Source organism: Canis lupus, chromosome 15 (genome assembly GCF_011100685.1).
Source record: "Canis lupus familiaris isolate Mischka breed German Shepherd chromosome 15, alternate assembly UU_Cfam_GSD_1.0, whole genome shotgun sequence".
Lineage (NCBI taxonomy): Eukaryota > Metazoa > Chordata > Mammalia > Carnivora > Canidae > Canis > Canis lupus.
Window position 1 is genome coordinate 3,892,068 of NC_049236.1, and position 23,017 is coordinate 3,915,084.

The following is a 23,017-nucleotide window of genomic DNA, read 5'->3' on the forward strand; positions in this document are numbered from 1 at the left end:
CCTGGTAGGTGAAGGCGGCCCCCCTGCTACTGCTGCTGCATGCTCATTGCTACCACCTACATCAATGATGCCACTGTGACCCCAAGGGCATGGACACTGGATCCTGCCGCCACTGCTTTTGAGTGCACCAGTGTAAAGAACTTACCCAGTTTTGAAGCTCCAGCCTCAAAAATCCTAAGCAAGTGCGGCTAATGGGTGAAGCTTAAGTCACTACCTGAGCCTAGGGACCTGGCCGAGCAAGGAGGACTGGGAGTTTTTACCCTCTGTAGTTGGAAGTGGTCCCTGCTGCCCATCATTCATGAGATGAAGGATTCCCCAAGAACCCTGACAAGTGACCTTTATCTAAGTGTTATCAAAAGAAGACACTGGGAGCCCTTGACGTGTGCAGATTCAACACTTTCAGTTTTGCATTTCATTATCTACCCTCAAAGGCCCCTTGTAAGTGGATGTGAATTGGATGACTTTGCTGCAGCCAGTCATTCAGGAGCTAGTGATCCAGGCCTACTGTTCCTCTTGGGCTCTCCTGTCTTCACTCTTCTCTACTAGTTACAGCCTTTGGGTAACCTGCATGCAGTGACGAAGATCTTTCTTTTGTGTTGGAGGAGTAGAAGAGACTCCTAAAAATAAATCACATGATAGTGCTAGAAATAGAAATGAGAAGAAAGTGAGGAAGCTTGAGAAAGTGACTTCTTTGTGTATGTGTGTGGCCAAAAATAGAAGTGGAGGATAAAATTGGCATGGAATGTTGGGTTCAGCGGTGCCTAGGATTTCTGGGGGAGCTACTATGTGTGTCACATAGCTACAAGGAAAGGTGCTTTGGGAAATTGTCTTAATGGGTGTTTCAGCCAGTGCAGAAATTGCCCTTCGAGAGACAGGTTAAACTTGGCTTAAAGACGAAGAGGCACAGTGAACTAACCAAGGTTCTATTTTCTTTTCTTCTTTGGGACCTTGGGTCCAAAGGGTTGAACCTGGTCAATTAATACTCCTCACATAACAAACCTTATAAATAACCCTACATCTACATTTATGGAATTATTTAGGGTCTGAAATGCAATTGCTTAAAATTTTCTGGCTATAATTTATGACTTGATCTTGGGAGACACTATGTGGTATATTCAGTTTCCTGAAAGAGCTTTGGAAAAATCTTGTGCCATTGTACAGGATCTCCTGTGTAAATCTCCTTATGGAAATATTTTTCTACGTTTTTTTTTTTTTTTTTTTTTTTTTTAAGGCAGAAGAGTGTTCTGGGTAAATGAGTAGGACCCCACCCTTTCCAGTCCTTGGCCAAGACAATGGCTCTATGATTCATCACATGAGCAATGCTTATTCCAGATAAAGTCGGGATGTAGGGAAGTTCTTTCCACTTTTCCTCTTAAGAATACTTGCCGGGGCTCCTGGCTGGCTCAGTTGGTAGAGCATGTGACTCTTGATCTCAGGGTTGTGAGTTTGAGTGCCATGCTGGGTGTGGAGCCTACCGAAAAAAATTAGAATACCTGCCAGTCATTAAGGGAAGGTCTTTAGCTTTTGGTGCACAGGGGGACATCTTCGCTTTTAACTCGGAGGCTATGAGTCTTTTCTACTCCTGTAATTTTTTTAAATATTTTATTTATTTATGAGAGACATAGAGAGAGAGGCAGAGACACAGGCAGAGGGAGAATCAGGCTCCATGCAGGGAGCCTGATGTGGGACTCGATCCTGAGACCCCAGGGTCATGCCCTGAGCTGAAGGCAAAGCCACTGGTGAGCCACCCAGGCGTCCCACCTCTAACGTTCTTTTTAACAATCGACCTTTATTGCTCCACACTGGTAGGATGAGAACTTTTCACAGCAGTGCCACCCAGTTTTGATCTCTGTGTGAGTGTGTGTGTGTGAGAGAGAGAGAGATTTCAACAAGAGTTGACAGCCACCTGATAAAGATAAAAGGTAGGAGGTGAGGCATCACATCAAGCCAATATTAAAGAAAGGTCATGAAACTTGGAAGATCTTTGCTTAGTGAGTAAGAAAGCACAGTCAGTGCAATAATAATTCCACTCCATACGCAACACCATGATGAGAGTGACCAAGTGAATAATTTGACAGCTGCAATGCTTTTATATCTCTCCAAGAGTATGATGTGTTATCATCATTGCTGCCTTGTTTTGAGGCTCCTGCTTTATTTAATTGGGCCTTCAAAAATTCTAAATCTAAAGTATATTTCTGGAGACTCTCGCTCCCAACTTTGACCTGTAGAGCCCATGGAGTATCCGGACCACGCCTATGCAAGGACAAAATTAATGGCCTAACTTTAGATTAGCCTAGGGAGGAAAACCTTGGACCTAGGAGCAGAGGTCCTGCTGAGCAGACTTCAGCAGAGTATAAGGAAGAGCTACCTAAGAATTAGAACTGCCAGAAAACTGAAGTTCTTTGTAATTTTTCGCTACGATAAATAGTTCTGCACTGAACATTTTGAAATATAGTTTCTTGCACTTGCTCAGATACATTTGGAGGATAGATTTCTACCAGTAGAGTGCTTCTGTTGAAAGGTATATGCTTTTCATATTTTGTAGCTACTGCCCAATTGCCTTCCCAGAAGGCTGCACCCGTTTCTCATAGCCTCATAAATACGAATAATCTTTTCTTTTCTTTTCTTTTCTTTCCTTTTCTTTTCTTTTCTTTTCTTTTCTTTTCTTTTTTCTTTTCTTTTTTTCTTCTTTTTTCTTTTCTTTTCTTTCTTTTTTTCTTTTCTTTTCCTTTTTCTTTTCTCTCTCTTTTCTTTTCCTTTCCTTTCAGAAATCTTTTTCATTGTTTGATCGGTAATTTCTTCAAGGTGGTGAACTGGGCTCTCAGGAACTTAGGTGTGGGAGCAGAAGATAAACAAGAGTGGGAGGGACAGGGAATGCCAGAGACTGGAAGCACACCTGTGAGCATCCAGCAGCAGATGGTGGAGAGCTGCTTTGCCAGGGGGAGGCCCCTGTCTCCAAGGAACAGGGCACACAAACAGAGTTGGAAGTCAGAGTGTGAGTGTCATTGAGAAGAGAGGTATAAACCAAATTGCTGCAGTTGCTACCAACATGTTCATCTATTGCTGGAGCCAGAAGGAGCTAGAACTGGTTGTCAGATCTCGTTACTGGACGTGCCAAGGAAGAGAGCAGACCCACAGTGAGTCCTGGCCAAGCTGAATGGGTTGTATATCTTTGTAGCACAGGGAATACATTTTTCTAAAATACCTGAAATGCTGGGCTTGACTTTCTAAAATTTCTAGAAATTTTGAAATCGAGAGAAGACAAAATTTTGAGGAAATATGATCCTTAGTTTTTAAAGCTCCTTTTAAGCTTTAAAGTTGTATTAACAATGTAGAATTAAAATTGTTTTTAAAGATTTTATTTACTTGGGAGAGAGAGCGTGAGAGTGAGCATGAGCAAGAGAAAGAGCAGAGGGAGAGGAGAAGCAGACTCCCCGCTGAGCGGGGAGCCTGACCTTGTGGGACTCCATCCAGGACTCTGGGATCATGAGCTGACCCGAAGGCAGACACTTAACCGACTGAGCCACCCAGGCGCCCTTAACAACGTAGAATTTAATTTCCTTATAAAATGATCATGTATTGTATCTGTATTTAGAGTAGAGCTTATTAATACAATGTTAGCCATCCCTAACCAAACTTATTTAATTAGTTAATTTTAAGATTTTACTTTACTTTTTATTTTCTAAAATTTTTTCTAATGATTTTATTAATTTATTCATGAGAGACACAGGGAGAGGCAGAGATACAGACAGAGGGAAGAGAAGCAGGCTCCATGCAGGAGCCCGATGCAGAACTCGATCCTGGAACTCCAGGATGACAACCCGAGCCAAAGACAGATGCTCAACCACTTGAGCCACCCAGGTGTCCCTACTTCACTTTTTAAAGAGTAATCTCTATACCCAACATGGGGCTCAAACCTACAACCTTGACATCAAGAGTCTCATGTTTTACTGACTGAGCTAACCAGGGGTCCTTGAACTTTTATTATTGATTTTTTAATAAGATTATTTATTTATTTATTTGACAGAGAAAGGGAGAGCACAAGCAGGGGGAGTGGCAGGCAGAGGGAGAGGGAGAAGCAGGAGCAAGGAGCCCGATATGATACCGGACTCAATCCCAGGACCTTGGGATCATGACCTGAACTGAAGGCACTCAACCAACTGAGCCACCCAGATGCCCCCCCCTTTTAGGATTTTATTTATTTATTCATGAGAGACACAGAGAGAGAGAGAGAGGCAGAGACACAGGCAGAGGGAGAAGCAGGCTCCATGCGGGGAGCCCGGTGTGGGACTTGATCCCGGGTCTCCAGGATCATGCCTTGGGCCAAAGGCAGGTGCCCAACTGCTGAGCCACCCAGGCTTCCCCAGATGCCCCATTTTTAAAAGATTTTGCTTATTTATTTTAGAGAGAGTGAGTGGCAGGGGGTGGGAGGAGGAGCAGCTGAGGGAGAAAGACAAGCAGATTCCTTGATGGGTGCAGAGCCTAACATGAGGTTTCATCCCACAACACAGATCATGACCTGAGCCAAAAACAAGAGTCCAACACTCAACCGACTGAGCCACCCAGGTGCCCCGAACTTATTTTTAAAATGCTTTAATATTTGCTGTTAAAAGCTGCAGATCTTAAATCCGCACTGTGTTTTGCCAATTATGAGAAGTTGTGAAACTAGAAACAATCACCAACATTCAAGGAAAATTCATGAAACAGTGAGGTCTATAGACTTAGTGTCTGACCCTGGGGAGGGTGGGTGAGTGGGGAGGGTAGAAGATGTAGAGGAGGGAACTTTCTTCTCAGAAAAGTTGCTGGGGAAAAGTAACATAAAAGGGGAATTCTCTTCTTCTCTAAATTTACTGAATATAATCTATTGTAATGTGGAAACTGCCTAATGAACTATTTTAAACAATAAATTCAGTATGAGTTGATTCCAGTAACTTGCAGTCTGAAAATAGGCCCTAGACTCAGCCCTATCCCTTTCATCTTTCCATCCATCCATCCATCCATCCATCCATCCACACACCCACTCATCTATACATAGCTAATAATAACTAATAATTGTGGAGTGTTTATGTGCCAGATACTATTCCAAGTGCTTTACATGCATTACCTTGAATGATCTTTCCAACAATGCTACAAGGTAAGGGCTATCATTATCCCCACTTTATTTTTATTTTTTTGAATTATCTCCACTTTAAAGTGTAATCTGAGAGTTTTCCAGTAAGTTTTTTTTTTTTTTTTTTAAGATTTTATTTATTCATGACAGACACAGACAGAGAGAGAGGCAGAGACACAGGAGGAGGGAGTAGCAGGCTCCACGCAGGGAGCCCGATGTGGGACTCGATCCTGGGACTCCAGGATCACACCCCAGGCCAAAGGCAGTGGTAAACCGCTGAGCCACCAGGGCTGCCCTCCAGTAAGTTAAATATAGAATTACTATACAGCTTAGCAAGTCCACTCCTAGGTGTATACCTCAAATAACTGAAAGCAGTTATTCAAACAATGCACAGGGATGTTCATAGCAACTCTATTCACAATATCCAAAGACAGAAACAATCTAAAATGTCCTTCAACAATCCAACAGATAAACAAAATATGTTTATATATCTGTACAATGCAGTGTTATTCAGCCATAAAAAGGAATGAAGTACTGGGTTGCCTGGCTGGCTCAGTCAGTAGAGCACGTGACTCCGTTTTGTTTTGTTTTGTTTTTAAGTTTTTATTAAATTCCAGTTAGTAAACATACAGGGTAGTATTAGTTTCAGGTGTAGGTTTAGTGATTCATCACTTACATGCAACACCCAGTGGTCATCACAACAAGTGACCTCCTTAATCCCCATCACCTATTTCATACATCCCTCCACCCTCCCACGTCCTCTTTCTCCCACCTGTGACTATTGATCTCAGGGTTGTGAGTTCAAGCCCCACACTGGGTGTGGCACCTACTTAAAAAAAAAAAAGGAACAAAGTACTGGTACAGGGCACACAACCTGGATCAACCTTGCAAACTTACTACTGAGAGAAGCCAGACTCAAAAGGCCTCATGTTGTATGATTCCATTTTCTTTTCTTTTAAAGATGTTATTTTTTTATTTATTTGACAGAGAGTGAGAGGGAGAGAGAGGGAGAGAGGCGCAAGCAGGGGGGAGTGGCAGAGGGAGAGGAAGAAGCAGGCTCCCTGCTTCTTAAAAACATCTTAAAAATAAAATAAAATAAAATGGCTAAAGTGGTACACTTTAGGTTATGTGTATTTTACCACAATTTAAAAAAATGCAATCTGAGGCTCAGAGAATTTAAGTGATGTACCTAAGTTTACAGTTGACATGTAGTAGAGCTGTGTCCTAATCCCAGTCTTCCGGCTCCATGGATCATGTTTTTTTAAAAAAGTTACTGTGAAAAACCTTATTTGGGGTCATTTAGGAAATTTAGATGCATGAACCTAAGCTGAAAATATCAGTATTATAACATTGGTGAAGCACATATTGGTGACACAAACACTGTATCTAATCTTCACAAGGACTTTGAAAGTTTCACATTATTTGTGTGTGTGTGTATGTGTGTGTGTGTGAAATATACATAACTTAAAATTTGCCTTTTTAACCATTTTTTAAATGCTTTTTTTAAAAAAAGATTTTATTTATTCATGAGAGACACACACAGAGAGAGAGGTAGAGACACAGGCAGAGGGAGAAGCAGGCTCCATGCAGGGAGCCCGATGTGGGACTCGATCCCGGGTCTCCAGGAGCACGCCCTGGGCTGAAGGTGGCACTAAACCGCTGAGCCACCCGGGCTGCTCCCATTTTAACCATTTTTAATTTTAACCATTTTTAAGTGTACAATTCAGTGGCATTAACTATCTTAAATTGTTGTGCAAGTCTCATTACCATCCATCTCCAGGACTTTTTTGTCTTCCCAAACTGAATCTTTTTACTCATAAAACATACAGCCCCCTATCACCCACCCCCCCCACCCCACAACTACTAATCTTTTTTTTTTTTTTCCAACTACTATTCTATTGTTTATGGTATCAGGCCCTAGGCCATTGTCTATGGTTGCTAAGAAAAATAAGACAAGGTCATTTCTCTGGTCTGTCTGGTGTTAGAACCCCATCCTCTAGGGACCTTGCCACTAGCTCCTCTTCAGCGGGTTAGAGAGGTCCAGTTGCAGGATGAGCATGTTGCTGAAGCCCCCAGAGGGGATGCCCATGGCTGGAGAGGAGGAGAAGGCAGTCAGTGGAGGCAGTGAATGAATTATGGTTGAGATGAAAGACGGAGGGAGAGATTTCAATGGGAAAATCTGTTAGGAAGGTTGAAGACGAAGAGAATTGGGAACAGAATCATTGCCTTTTTACTTCAGGTAATTCTGAGGAGTACGTGAGATTTTGCAGTGAGGCTGTGCTTTGAAATGCCAAGGGGGCTCTGCATACGTGGTTGGGACTCACATCACTCTGGAAGTGGATTTGTTTGAAGGGCATAACTCAGGAGATTAATTTCAGTGGGGCATGCAGATGACCAGCTGGTTAGGGTATAGATTCCTCCTTCAAGACACTGGGCCCCAAAGGGAAGGGGAGAAATAGTATAGGAGTTGAGACTCTAGGATCAGGTAAAGTTGTCTTAGATATGTCTTTCTTAGTTTTTTTTTTTATTTTTTTATTAAAATAGTAATACATGGATAGCCCGGGTGGCTCAGCGGTTTAGCACCGCCTTCAGCCCAGGGCGTGATCCTGGGGTCCCAGGATCGAGTCCTGCATCGGGCTCCCTGCATGGAGCCTGCTTCTCCCTCTGCCTGTCTCTGCCTCTCTCTCTGTGTGTGCCTCTCATGAATAAATAAAATCATAAAAACAAATAGTGAGACATACTTTAAAAAATCAAATAGGGGCACCTGGCTGGCTCAGTCGGTAGAGTGTGCGACTCTCGATCTCGGGGTTGTGAGTTCAAGGCCTATGTTGGATGTAGAGATTACTTAAAAATAAAATTTAAAAAACTCTTCAAATATAAACAGAGGTGGATTTTCTCTGAGACTAATAGAGCTTAAATGTCAGGTCTCTCATTTGCATGGGCTCCTTCAAAGGCCGTGTATCCACTTTTGCAATTTTTATATTTTGTAATTTTTTAAAATAAATTTTAATTAATTAATTAATTAATTAATTTATTTATGATAGTCAGAGAGAGAGAGGCAGAGACATAGGCAGAGGGAGAAGCAGGCTCCATGCACCAGGAGCCTGATGTGGGACTCGATCCTGGGTCTCCAGGATCGCGCCCTGGGCCAAAGGCAGGCGCTAAACCGCTGCGCCACCCAGGGATCCCCTATATTTTGTAATTTTAATTTTATATTATTTTTTCCAAGATGAAACTCAGAAGGGAAAGGAGATCGTTTAGCTGGTCAAGACTTGGTTCAGTTATGCAGTGTGCATGGTTTAAGCTCTGAGATGCATCACCTCACAACAAACACCTCATCTCTTACGCTGAAGGTTGACTTGACAGTCCGTGGCAGAGGGGAATGAAGGGGTATACAAGGTAGAGTTTCTATTCCAAGGCCCTAGTCCATCCTTTTAGGTGGCGGCAATAGAGGAAACCAGAAGCGATCCCTGGGAGTTCTTTCCCTCATCTGGGGAGACCCAACTGAATACTGATGATGAGGGTATGGATATTATAAGTATTTGGAAACCAGATCTTTAATTGCCTTCTAGTAATATACAGGAAAGCCTTGGAAACCAATAGTTATGCTAGAGAGCCCAGGAAAGAGTCATGGCCCAAGGACTATGGGGTCATCTGTTTTTCACTGACATTCATGGCCCTTTCAGGTGGAGGGAGGACTCAGGACAATGGCTGCTGATGGTGATTTGGAGATGGAGGATGTGAATCTGAATATGGGTAGAGACACAAAAGGAGAGCTGGAAGAGGAGAAGGAAATGCAAGAGGACTGGAGAAGCAAAGATCGCTTCAAGAATAAAAAGGTCCACAGGGTTGTCTCAAAATGGATGCTTCCTGAAAAGGTCCGAAGAACATACTTGGAGAGAGCCAACTGCTTCCCACCCCCTATATTCATCATCTCCATCAGCCTTGCCGAGGTGAGCATGTTGGGGGGGGGGGGGGTGCTAGAGCAAGTAGCACTGGGTGGGGGAGGGAGGAGGAGGAGGCTTTGACCTCATCTGGTCAAAGTGGATAACACGTGGGAAAAGAGCTTGGTAGTGGCCAGTACAGCACACATGGAGCTCAACAGCACCCTCTCTGGAGCCCCCTTAGGTCCGTCTTCCCTATGATTGCAGCCACTTTCAGCCAAGGGTTGAGGTTTATTTTTCAAGCAACTGCCCCACCCAGCAGTGACTATGATTTTCAGTGGCTTCGTTTCATTTTAGTTGTTGGGGCTTTAGAAGCCAAATCATCTTGGAGTCGCAAATTGGTCTCATGAACCGACTTGGATTGGTAAGGTCTTTCTGTGGAGCTATTATAGGAGCCTCACCAGAAGAGCTGTGGGCTGCCTCCAGATTTCAGTAGGGGGAAAAAATGGGATCCCCTACAGATGTCTACTGTGGGCAGCCTGTAGTGTGTTTTGACTCTGATCTAGTCAGCCCTTTGGTTTTCCAGAAAAGAGTACAACACCCAGAGAAGTGGAATGACTTGCCCAAGGTCACATACTTAGTGACTGGGCCAGGACTGGGCTTCTCCAGAGCCTCATTGTGCCTACCTTTTCCTCCTTCACCACGATGCCTCATAAAGGAATTGGCAGGGCATGGATGTGTGTGGGGTCATTAGGGTCTCACTTTGGGTCATTAGGAAGTCTCTAACGTAATCCTCTTAATTCCCATCGATGTCATCCCTGGTGACATGAGGCTTCATCACTTGGTTAAGGCTTCTGTTCTGTAAGGTTATTACTGTTCCCTTTCCCCTCATCTACTCCTTGCAAGCCAGCAGCGACTTAATTTCACATTAACTTGTAAGTGAAAGACTAAATGGTGGGAAGGGGCAGTGAGAGCAGAGGGTATTTAAGGGGGTCGAGGGGTTCTTTATATTTGGTCTCGGGCTGCTCCTAATCACTGGAGGAAGTAGGATGTGACTGCAGTTACATTGTCAGATATATGGCAAGGGGGTTTCATTCCTGTCATCCTCTGAGCACACGCTGTGGAGAGGCCCACTTGAGAGCTAATTGTTTGGAAGCAAGGTAGGGCCCACGGGGCTTATGTAATAGGACCACTCTGGCAGAGAAAGTGGTTGACATTCGTGTCTGCCCCTCCCTGGCAGCTGGCAGTGTTTATTTACTATGCTGTGTGGAAGCCTCAGGAACAGTGGATCACCCTGGACACAGGCATCCTGGAGAGCCCCTTTATCTACAGCCCTGAGAAGAGGGAGCAAGCCTGGAGGTTTATCTCATACATGCTGGTACATGCTGGGTAAGGAATGACAGTAAGTCGTGGATGTCGGAGGTGACTGCAAGTACTCGTAACCCCCAGCATTTGGTTGGCGCTCTTATTGATAAGGCAATCACATGGCCATAATCTTTGATCCTCAGCGACCCTAGGAGGCAGGTACTAGTCCTGCCCTACTGTGTCCGAGGCTTGGGGGATGTTACTCGCTCCACGTCACTTGGCTAAGTTGCAGAGCTGGAACCTCAACCCATTAGTGCTAACTCCGTGTCCAGTGTACTTTCTATTGCATGATCATTGCCCAATATTGGTATTTATATAGGAATATTCATGAGAAGAGACCAAATCATTCTAAACGATATGTATGTTCCCCTAATTGCTTTGATGTTGTTAAAATGTTCCCTTTAGGATATGAATCATCAATCCCTCCCTCCCTACGCCTGCCACACACTTAAAAAAAAGAATTCGTGAGCACTTTGTTGAGTGTGTAACACGGACTAACACAAGCCATGGGCAATGCCCTGCCTGCCATTTGGCTTCTTATATGCTCATCATCTTTTGTGACCTTGCTCAGAACCCATGATTCACTGTGCCCATGGCAGGCAGTGAGCAAGTCGCCTGCTGCTGGGTTCCCCCTCCAGTGGACGCCTCGGGGTTCAGATGGGGCCAACTTCATTTTTGTGACCTACCCAGCCCTGGACCTTGAAGGAAGATGCTGGCCAGCATCCACGGCAGGACACAGGGCTCAGAGGCTTGACAAATCAAGGACAAAATTGCTTATTGCCCAGTTTCTTTCTTTTTTTTTTTTAATTTTTATTTATTTATGATAGTCACAGAGAGAGAGAGAGAGAGGCAGAGGCAGAGACACAGGCAGAGGGAGAAGCAGGCTCCATGCACTGGGAGCCCGATGTGGGATTCGATCCCGGGTCTCCAGGATCGCGCCCTGGGCCAAAGGCAGGCGCCAAACCGCTGCGCCACCCAGGGATCCCTTATTGCCCAGTTTCTACGGATCCTTTCGGTTTGGTTTTTCATTTAACATGTTCTGAACAAAGGTGGCTCCTGCACTCAAGGGATTTATATGGGCGAGCAGTCGGTTAGATAGTAACTCAGGGCCATATGGCATTATAGTCATAGTAGTGACTTGGTAAAATGGGGCAATAGTATCTGTCCCATGAAGATGCTGTGATTAAATGACACCGTGGTTATCATGTAATTTCTGCAGTGTCCGACACATAGCAAGGCACTCAAAAAGAGGTCTCAAGGCTGTGTAGGACAGGTCATAGATGGGGCTGTAGAGGTTTGGAATGCTTTCGAATGAAAGTAACCAAAAGAATCTAATGGGGGCCTAAATAAATGGAGGTAATTCTTTAACATACAAGAAGCCCAGAGGTTTGTGGTTAGTTCATGAGTCTTTTTTTTTTTTTTTTTTTTTCTTAATTCATGAGTCTAATGAAGCCAAGACTCCTGGTTCTGTGCTGGTGTCTCTGGTTTTCCCTTGACCTTTCTCTCATGGCTGCAAGTCGGCAGCTATAGCTGGGCGTTAAAAGCAGGAAGGGGAAGTGTAGGACCGGGTACTGGTGAAATCCATCCCGTTTGCCTGGAAAGCAGCTCTCTTACTAGTCTCATCAGCCCATCAGTGCTGCGCTGACCTGTATTTTGTTGGCCAGAACCATGGACACGACTACCCCTAGCTGAGAGAGGCTGGCCAAATGATAAGGAGATGGATGTGGGCTTAGCTATTGTAGATATAAACAGAAAGAAAGGAAGGTCAGAATGGGGGTGGTTTCACAGATGACATGGGTTCCAGCTGGACTTGGAAGGGTAGATAAAATTTGGATGAAAAAGTTAGTATTTCTGTTCCGAAGTTATGATAGGATCTCATCCTTATGCCATTTCTACTCATGTTATTGAGTAGCAGAAAGAACACCGAGGGTGATTCCTTGGGGTTTTTGTGCTACTGGTCACTTTGTCCTCAAGCTGTTGCCAGAGGACAGGCGGGTGGCTTCCTTTGACTTTGTTCAAATTCACTAAGGACACAGATTTCCAAATACTCTTTATGTCTGATGTCTCTCTGTAAGGCCAGTGTCACTGTCCTTGCTGGACTATTGTGTGCTGAATTACATGTTACTTCTTGTATGTCTTTGAAGATGACTTGGGCAGTGATAGTTGTGGCTGGGTGCACACATGGCCATGAAGGTAAGTAATCCGTTCTGCAGTCTATGCCCGGAGAACCTCTGCTGGGTATTTGTTGAGCAATTTATAATGCAAAAACACAATCCTAAAGCTAGTATGAAAGCCGCTACACTTTGTGGAAGATCCAACGCCTATTTTGTTTTTTAACTTTTTCGTTTAACTTTGAAATCTCTTACGTAATAACTAAATTGAGGATTACTGTAATGTGGGAATGTACCAAGATACATCCAGAAATCCTCCAGAGATAACCTGTGGGGTTTGGCAGGCAACATAATGTGAATTTTATTTAAAAATATTTTTACCTCTGTAAAAACTAGAATAAAAGCAATGGGTGCTCAAATATGTCATATGCCAATACTACAGTTTGGCAGATGCTAACTTTAGCTGGTGTTACTGGGTAAACTTTCTTTTTCATCCTGGTAAACTGTTTTTTCAGCTTTTTAAGGTAGAACCGGGGATGAGGTTTCTCTTGCCGTCTCTGTTTTATTAAAGAATATCCTAAGACGGCAAAAGCAGTTGTTTAAAAACCTATTGAAACTTGGGGGCATCTAGCTGGCTCAGTCGGTAGCGTGTGCGACTCTTGATCTTGGTGTCTCCACATTGGGTGTGGAGATTACTTTAAAAAAACAAAACAAAACTATTGAAACTTAAACTCTCAGTCCTAAAATTAGGACTTTCTCAATACCATGCGAACAAAACAAAATCAGATGCCAGGGGCTGATGTAAGATGGTAATTGTCATCTAAACCTAATATCAAGTTTCTGTTCCTTAAGCCATCCTTATTGCTCCCTGATATTGTCAGTCACTGTTTTTTGTTTGTTTGTTTGGTTTTTTAAGATTCTATTTATTTATTCATGAGAGACACAGGCAGAGGGAGAAGCAGGCTCCCCACTGGGAGCCTGATGCGGGACTCGATCCCAGGATCGCGTTGTCAGTCACTGTTATAAAACAGAACTTATAATACGAATGTACACTTCCAAAATGTCCTTTGTCTGTTTTACATACTGAGATTTTATTTAAAAGAAAAAAAAGTCACCTAAAAATACTAGAAAATGACATTTGAGTGAAGCAAGTCTGTCGTCAGGAACAAGACACCAACGCCTGTTAATGTCCCAAAGAAATAATTATGTGCGTTGGTCATAATTTTTGACTACTGTGTTTGTCTCTGCAGAGTTCAGCACATCTTGGGGAATCTTGTTATGCAGCTCGTTTTGGGTATTCCCTTGGAAATGGTCCACAAAGGTCTCCGAGTAGGGCTGGTGTACCTGGCAGGAGTGATCGCAGGTTAGTGTCCTCAGGGTCAACACAGAATCGATGCCTCTGCACTCTGAGGAGGCAATGCACAAAGCAAAAGTAATCTACGTTTTAAAAAAATATTTTATTTATTTGTTCATGAGAGACACAGAGAGAGGCAGAGACACAGGCAGAGGGAGAAGCAGGCTCCCTACAGGGATCCCGATGCGGGACTTGATCCCGGGACCCTGGGATCAAGACCTGAGCTGAAGGCAGACACTCAACCGCTGAGCCACCCAGGTGCCCTCAAAATCCAGGTTTTGAATTAGATCCGCTGAGCCACCCAGGTTTCCCAGTAATCAACATTTAAGTCAAGATTTACTGCACTCCTAATATGGGCTGGGGAACCTGATGAGCATTAGAAATTAATTAGGGGCAGCTGGCTGGCTCTGTCAGAAAAGCATGTGACTCTTGATCTCGGGGTCATGAGTTTGAGCCCCATGTCAAGTATAGAGATTTCTTAAATAAAGCTTAAACAAAAAAGAAGTTAGAAGGGTGCCTGGATGGCTCAGTTGGAAGAGCATGCTACTCTTTATTTTAGGATGGCGAGTTTGAGCCCCACATTGGGTGTGGAGATTACTAAACGAAAAATAAACAAAAAAAAAGTTAAAAATATCTGAGAGAAGATAAGCAGATGGGGAGAGGTCATGGTGCCTGTCCTCAGATATCTCAGAGTCGGACTGGGTTTTGCACAATTGGGAGTTGTGTGTAGTCTGGTGTCCAGGTGCACAGATTGGGTAGAGACTTAATAGCTAGATCACGAAGGCCGATGTCTCAGACTGGTGATCTTGGGAAGTAACACGAATTTGTGTTTAAGAAAACACAAATTTGCGTTTAAGAAAGACAGTTTGAAGAGAATGCAGAGAAGAGCTAGAGGGTCCCCGAAAGCTCAAGAGAGACTAGCAGCATGCCAGTGATCTCTGAAGTTGGGTGTGCCTTAAGATGATCCACTTTGGTCAGAGCAGAAAAATCTTAGAATTCCCATCTACCCTTTTATTGGAGACTTTTATTTTTTTATTTATTTTTTATTTTTTTTATTTTTATTTTTTATTTATTTATTTTTTAATTAAAATTTTTTACATTGCAGTTGTATGAAATCAATACGTAGTGGTCCCATGTGTCCTTTAACCAGTTACCCCCAATGGTAACAGCTTGCAAAATGACAGTACACGGTATCACAACCAGGATATCCACCTGGATACTGTCAAGGTGCAAAACAAGGATCCCTCACGTTGTATTTTTACAGTCACACCCGCTTCTTCTTCCCCCCACACCCTCCTTCACCTTGACAACCACTAATCTGTTCTCTATTTCTATAATTTTCTCACTTCAAGAATGTCATATAAATGGAATAACACAGCATATCACTTTTGGGATTGGCGGTCTTCGCACGGCATAATTCTTTGGAGATCAGTGTAGGTTGTTGCATGTATCAACACTTCTTCATTTTTATCGCTGAGTAGTATTCCAATGGCTAGACCACTGTTTGTTTAACTCTTTTTGTTTGTTTGTTTGTTTTTTTGTTTAACTCTTGACTCATTGGAGACTCTCTGGGTTGTTTCCAGTTTGGGGCTATCACAAATAAAGCCGTTATAGTGTGTACAGGTTTTTGTGAACAAAAGTACAGAGTTTTGTGAACATACATTTTCATTTCTCTGGGATAAATGTCCACGAGCACAGTTCTTTGGTTGTATAGTAGTTGCATATTTCGTTTTTTAAGAATCAGACAAAAGGTTTTCCAGAATGGCTGTTCCATTTTACATTCCCTCCAATATTGTATAAGTGATTCCATTTTCCACATCCTCACCACCATTTTTTTTTTCCTCACCACCATTTGTGTTGTCACCATTATTTCAGCTGTGCTCATAAGTGTGCAGTGATATCTCATCATGGCCTTAACCTGCTTTACTCAAATGGCTAATGATGCTGAACACCTTTTTTTTTTCCTAAGATTTATTTATTTATTCATGATAGACAGAGAGAGAGAGAGAGAGAGAGAGAGGCAGAGACACAGGCAGAGGGAGAAGCAGGCTCCATGCTGGGAGCCCGATGCGGGATTCTTTTTTTTTTTTTTTTTTTAATTTTTTATTTATTTATGATAGTCACAGAGAGAGAGAGAGGCAGAGACACAGGCAGAGGGAGAAGCAGGCTCCATGCACTGGGAAACCGATGTGGGATTCAATCCCGGGTCTCCAGGATCATGCCCTGGGTCAAAGGCAGACGCCAAACCACTGCGCCACCCAGGGATCCCCCGATGCGGGATTCGATCCCAGGACCCCAGGATCGCACCCTGGGCCAAAGGCAGATGCTCAACCACGGAGCCACCCAGGGATCCCCATGAACACCTTTTGATGTGCATAACCTCTTTTGTGAAATACCTGCTCATGTCTTTTGCTTACTTCCTAATTAGATTTTTTCATTAAGTTTTTATAAACCATTAAATTTTGAGAGTTCTTTTCGTTCTTCTTTTCTTTTCTAGTCATTTATCGAATATGTAGTTGACAGGTATATTTTTCTCAGTGTGTAGTTGTCTTTGTGTCGCTTTAATCGAGTCTTTCACAGAGCAAAAGTTTTTAATTTCGATGAAGTCTGATTTATTAATTTTTCCATTATAAATCGTGCTCTTGGTCATGTCTCAACTCTTCACTGCACTCCGGGTCCTAAAGATTTTTTCTGATGTTATCTTCTAAAGTTATAGTTTTATGCTTTATGTTGAAATATGATCTATTTTCAGTTGGCTCATTTTTGTGTAAGGTATGAGGTTTAGACTGAGGTTCTTTTTGGGGTTTTTTTGGATATCCAATGATTTTGCAACAATCTATTAGAAATTCTATCTCCTTCATTGAAAAAAAATTTTTTTTGCACCTTTGTCAAAAATCACTTGGCTTATTTGTAGGGCACTATTTCTGGGTTCTCCTGTTTGTTTTGTTGACCGATGTGTTACCCCTCCACCAATACCATGTAGTCAATACCACTGTAGCTATACAATAAAAGTCTTGAAATCAGTTAGAGAGATTCAGTTAGAGAGTTAGAGATTTTGCTCATTTTAAAGACTAAGCATTTTTCTTTTACAAAAAGATGAGTGTCTAATTTGCTGACTTTTCCCCCTGTGGTAAACACAAGGCTTTCAGTAGGATGCTACCTAACAGATGTTGAAAAAGCAAATGCAAAATATGTTTCTTTGGTGACATAAGCCTTTTTCATACAAGGAGAAAGAACATTACTGCTCTTCCAAAAACACTAATGCTCTGAAAGGGCATTTTAAAAACTAATAATTGGAAATCGTTCTCTTGTTCTTTGATTTTGCTGCTGGGAATGATGCAATGAGTCTTAGAAATTCACACTTAAAATGTGGGGAGACAATTTCCTTTTTTTTTTTTTGGAAACAATTTCTTAATCGGTTTTAAGATTTCTCAGTTAAGAGTTTTAGTGGGTTCAGGGATCCCTGAGTGGCGCAGCGGTTTGGCGCCTGCCTTTGGCCCAGGGCGCGATCCTGGAGACCCGGGATCGAATCCCACGTCGGGCTCCCTGCATGGAGCCTGCTTCTCCCTCTGCCTGTGTCTCTGCCTCTCTTCCTCTCTCTGTGACTATCATAAATAAATAAAAATAAAAAAAAAAAAGAGTTTTAGTGGGTTTTAAACATATTTTATAATACTTTCTGATTAAGAACAAGTGACTGATGCTAAGAAAGGTGGGGATTAACAGTTAAATTACAACACATTTTTTTTTTTCATAATTGAAGCACAGTCAATGATATAATTGTCCCATTGGAAACTACATGTCCTTTTTATTTTTATTTTTATTTTTATTTTTTTTACATGTCGTTTTTAAGTTGTACATTTTGGCTATGATAGTAAGAGAAAATTTCTATAGAAAATAACCAAATTTAGAAGTATATATTTATAATTTCAGGGTTATGATTTTCAATGAGGGTTTTTAAAAAGCAATGAAGCTTATTTTATAAATCTGCTCATTGAAAACATTTTTTAAAATTAAAGACTATTTTTTTTAGAGGAGTTTTAGGTTTACAGGAAAATGAAGAGGAAGGCACAGAGATTTCCCATAAACTCCCTGCTCCCCCCATATAATATGTCCCCCCCCCCCCCCCCCCCCCCCCCCCCCGCCCCGAACAGATGGGCCTTTGTTAGAATTGATGAATCCTCCACTGGCACATCATAATCACCCAATAGAGAAGTTCACTCTTGGCATTGTATCTCCTGCAGTTTGGGACAAATGCGTGATGACATGTATCCATCATTAGAGTAGCATGCGGAGTATTTTCACTGTCCTAAAATCCCTCTATTCATCCCTACAGCACCCCCCCCCGCACCCCCTCCCCCAGCAACCATTGATCCTTTTACCATCTCTGTAATTTGGCCTTTTCCATTATGTCATATAGTTGGAATCATACATCATGTAGCCTCTTCAGATTGGCTTCTTTCACTTAGTAACATGCATTTAAATGTCTCCCTTGTCTTTTCATGGTTTGATAAACATTTTTTGTACCAGGGGTGCCTGGGTGCTCAGTCAGTTATACGGCTAACTCTTGATTTCCACTCAGGTCATGATCTCATTTCACGGTTGTGAGATCTGGCCCCAGGTTAGGTTCCACACTTAGCAGCGAGTCTGCTTGAGGATTCTCTCTCTCCCTGCTCACTCTCTCTTTCTCTAAATCTTTAAGAAAAAACATTTTTTGTACCATTAATAAAGTAAAAATGATTTAAAAATATTGTGTAATCAATGTTTCATCCTTTGAAAATTCTATTTTTATACTTAAAAAAATATTAGTATATGAAAGAAAACCAGTAAATGTACCTGCCATCAAAAACCCTACATTAGTACAGTGGTACTTCTATACGCAACCTACAAATAAGTTCATATGCCTATATTGCAGTGGGTGGTTGTATCGGTTTCCTGGGGCTCTTATAACAAAGAACCACAAATTGGGTGGTTTAAACAATAGCACTGTACTATCTCACAGTTCTGGAGGCTGCAAGTCTGAAGTCAAAGTGTCAATAGGGCCATGCTCCCTCCTCTGCTCCTGTTGTCCGGGAGAGTCTGGGGTGGCCATCAGTCCTTGGCATTCCCTGGCTTGTAGCTGCAGCCTCTCGAGCTCTGCCTCCATCATCGTGTGGAGTTCGGCTCTCATATGTCCCCTTCTCCTCTAAAAAGGACACAGTCATATTGGTTAGAGCCCCACTATACTCCACTGTGACCTCATCTTAATGAATCATATCTGCAACAACCCTATTCCCACATAATATCACATTCTGCAGTGCTAGGGGGTTAGAACGTCAATATGTCTTTTTGGGGGGACACAATCCAAACTTTTGCAGTGCTCAGATTTTTTTTTTAACTGATGAAAACCTTACTGGCCTCCTGGGGCAGTGGGGCCAGAGAACAGGAAGCACTCCTGAGACATGTTAAAGGGATAGAATTGGCAATGCTCAGTGACATAGCTCCCCATTCTGCTTGCCTTCTACTTTTGTAGAACCTGTTCTTCTGCCTTCTACCTTCGTTCCTGCACACACCTGTATTTCCTGCCCTTGAAAGCCTTTGCACTGATGAGGCCCTTCCTGGCTCTGGCATTTGCACGGGGGTTTCCCCCGCAGCTTGATTTCAACCTATGGAATCAGCCCTGCCCCAGTTTCAGAGGAGAGAGGGGAGGGAATGTGATTAACCTGTTCACATCCCCTGCTAATTTTTGCAATAGCTTCTTGGCAGGTGTCTCTTTGCTATTCCAGTCCTCACACTGTTGCCTGGGTCACCTTCCTCAAGCACAGATTAGATCATATTATAATATCCTTCCTAGAACATTGACAATGCCCAGAAGAAAGTCAAAACATCCAAGATTGCTCATTACCCTCCACTGCGTGGCCCCATTGCCTTTCTTTTCTTTCCTTACCTTGGAAGAATAATCTTTACTAATGTTCAAAAAAGAAAATTATACATAAGAGGTTAAGGGGATCTTGATGTAAAATGTTTTTTAATAACTTGGGACGCCTGGGTGGCTCAGTGGTTGAACATCTGCCTTCAGCTCAGGGAGTGATCCTGGATCATTAATCCATTCCGGGATCAAATCCTGCATCGGGCTCCCCACAGGGAACCTGCTTCTCCCTCTGCCTATGTCTCTGCTTCTCTCTCTGTGTCTCTCATGAATAAATAAATAAAATCTTTTAAAAAATAACTTTTTTGAGGTCTTATTGACAGACACAAATCTGTATATATTTAATGTATGTGCCTTGATGGGCTTGGAGATAAGTATACACCTGTGAAATTGTCCCTATGTCATAAACATATCCATCACCTCTAAAAGTTTCTGCTTGCCTGCTGTCTTCTTGCTTTGCTTTTTTTCCAGATTCCTTAATACATCAAATAACTTTAGTGTCCCCATCCTTGCTCCTGGCAAAGCAGGAGCTTCGGATTAACAGCATTAGTATCACTCGTCATAAAGGCATAATAGTGCCCCCCCACCAGACCTACTTATCAGAATCTGCATTTGAATGAACCCAGAAGTGATTTGCATGCACATTAAAGACTGAAGAGTGCTGGTGTGCAATCCCACCCGGGCTCCCCAAGGTTGACTGATCATCATAGTCACCTGGAAAGTTTGTCATAGCTACAGCTATCCAGAGCCTATCCAGATCTACTGGATCAGAATCTCAGAGGATATGGCCCTGGCATCTGGTTTTGTTTTCTTCTCTGTTTGGTGAGGTATGATTGACATATAATAGGCTGCACGTATTTAAAATGTATAATATGAGAATTTTGCTATGTGTATACAATCATGAAACTATCACCACCGTCAAGGCAATAAACATATCCATCGCTCCCCAAAAAAGTATCTTTGTGACTCTTGAAAATTGCTCTCTACTGTCCCTCCCTGTCTTTTCCCTGCCAACTACTGATCATTATAGATTAATTTGTATTTTCTAGAATTTTATAGAAGTGCAATCATAGAGTATGTACTCTATCTTTGGTTCTGTCGGTCAGCATAATTATTTTGAGATTTATTCATGCTCTATGTCTATCAATGGTTGATTCTTTTTTATTGCAAGTGGTATTTGATTGCAGGGGCATACCACAAATTGTCCATTCTCTTGTTGATGGACATTTGAGTTGTTTGCAGTTTGGGGTTATTGCAAATGAAGCTTCTATGAACACTTGAGTGTAAGTACTTGTGTAATCAAATGTTTTCAGCTTTCTTGGGTCAATACCTAGGAATGGAATGGCCAGATCCTATCAGAGGGTACGTTTAACTTTTTAAGAAACTGCCAACTGCTTTCCTGAGATATAAGCTATATAATATACAACTCACTCATTTAAGTATTTAATTCAATTTTTTTTTCTTTTTTTGTTTTTGTTTTTTACTTAATTCACAGATTGTATACTCATCATCACAACTGAATTTTATGTTTTTGTTCCCCCAAAGAAACCCTGGACCCCTCTCCACTCCTCACCCCATTCTCCCTTTTCCAGCCTTAGGCAACCACTACTACTACTGTCTTTTTAGATTTGCCCATTTTGGACATTTCATACAAATGGAATCATATAATATATGATCTTTTGTGATTGGCATTTTTCACTTAGCATAATGTTTCTATTCTTCATTGATGTTGTAGCATATATCAGTGCTTAACTCCTTTTTATTTTTTAGACTATAGTCCATTGTGTATAGTCCATACATGTTTTCTCTACACATTCATCAATTGATGGATATTTGGGTTATTTTCACTTTTTGGATATTATGAATAACACTACTATGAATATCTGTGTAGAACTTTTTGTATTGATCTCTTGGATTTATATCTATAAATGGGATTGTTAGGTTATATAGAAGAAAGTACAGCTTACCCTTAGGGGGTTCTGAGCCCCCTCACACAGTTGAAAATTTGCATGTAATGTTTGACTCTCCCAAAATTTAATAGCCTACTGTTGACCCAAAACCTTACTGATAACATAGTCAATTATCATATATTTTGTATATATTATTATGTACTGTGTTCTTATAATAAAATAAACTAGGGGAAACAGTTAAGAAAACCATAAGGGGGTGCCTGGCTGGCTCAGTCAGAAGAAAGAGCCTATAGGGCAGCCCCGGTGGCCCAGCAGTTTAGTGTCTCCTTTAGCCGGGGGTGTGATCCTGGAGACCCGGGATCGAGTCCCACGTTGGGCACCCTGTATGGAGCCTGCTTCTCCCTCTGCCTATGTCTCTGCCTCTCTCTCTCTCTCTCTGTCTGTCATGAATAAATAAATAAAATCTTAAAAAAAAAAAAGAAGAAAGAGCATGTAGTCACATGATCTTGAGGTCATGAGTTTGAGCCCCATGTTGGGTATGGAGATTACTAAAGGCAAAAAACAACAACAAAACTTAAAGAAAATCATAGGGAAGATAAAATACATTTACAATACTGTGCTGTATTTATTGGGAAAAAATCTGCATAAGGATGGACCTGAGCAATTCAAACCTGTGTTGTTCAAGGGTCATCTGTAGTACCATTTTACACCTTCACCAGAAGTTCCAGCTCTTCCACAATTCTCAACACTTGCTAACATCGGTTTTTTAAATTTTTATTTATTTATTTATTTATTTATTTATTTATTTATTTATTTATTTATTTATTATAGTCACAGAGAGAGAGAGAGAGAGAGAGGCAGAGACACAGGCAGAGGGAGAAGCAGGCTCCATGCACCGGGAGCCCAACGTGGGATTCGATCCCGGGTCTCCAGGATCGCGCCCTGGGCCAAAGGCAGGCGCTAAACCGCTGCACCACCCAGGGATCCCTTAATTTTAGTCAGTCTATTGGGTGTATGAAGGTATCTCACTGGGATGGATGGATTTATTATTTTTTTATATTTAAAACAAATATTTTGGGAGCATCCAGGTGGCTCAGTTGGTTAAGTACCAACTCTTTATCTCAGTTCAGGTCTTGATCTCAGGGTTATGAGTTCAAGCCCTGCATTGGGCTCTATGCTGGGTGTGGGGCCTACTTGAAAAATTAATAATTAAAAAAATAAAAGACATTTTATTTTTGAGTAATCTCTCTACCCAATGCAGGGCTTGAACTCACAACCCTGAGATCCAAAGTCAAATGCTCCACTGACTGAGTCAGCCATGTGTCCCTCTCACTGGGTTTTAATTTGCATTTCCTAACAATTAATGATGGTGAATATA

The 23,017-nt window shown here is 42.1% G+C and overlaps 1 protein-coding gene and 1 long non-coding RNA gene across 9 annotated transcripts in view; one reads left to right on the forward strand and one right to left on the reverse strand.

Annotated features, from left to right (window-relative positions):
• Positions 1-23,017, forward strand: part of RHBDL2 (rhomboid like 2) — a 49,195-nt gene that overhangs the window by 14,237 nt on the left and 11,941 nt on the right. For 3 of the 4 annotated variants that reach the window (XM_038557832.1, XM_038557835.1, XM_038557834.1), the window contains exons 2-4: positions 8,797-9,063; positions 10,235-10,383; positions 13,721-13,833. In XM_038557832.1, coding sequence (XP_038413760.1) covers positions 8,818-9,063; positions 10,235-10,383; positions 13,721-13,833 — 508 coding nt within the window. In that variant the 5' untranslated portion in view covers positions 8,797-8,817. Of the gene's footprint in view, positions 1-2,941; positions 3,138-8,796; positions 9,064-10,234; positions 10,384-13,720; positions 13,834-23,017 lie in introns of those variants that run through there. The other variant, XM_038557833.1, reaches the window with a different exon arrangement.
• Positions 1-23,017, reverse strand: part of LOC102157317 — a 54,656-nt gene that overhangs the window by 9,612 nt on the left and 22,027 nt on the right. For 2 of the 5 annotated variants that reach the window (XR_005370126.1, XR_005370130.1), the window contains exon 5: positions 17,971-19,006. This is a non-coding gene — a long non-coding RNA (uncharacterized LOC102157317). Of the gene's footprint in view, positions 1-13,526; positions 13,877-17,970; positions 19,007-23,017 lie in introns of those variants that run through there. The other 3 variants (XR_005370127.1, XR_005370128.1, XR_005370129.1) reach the window with 3 other exon arrangements.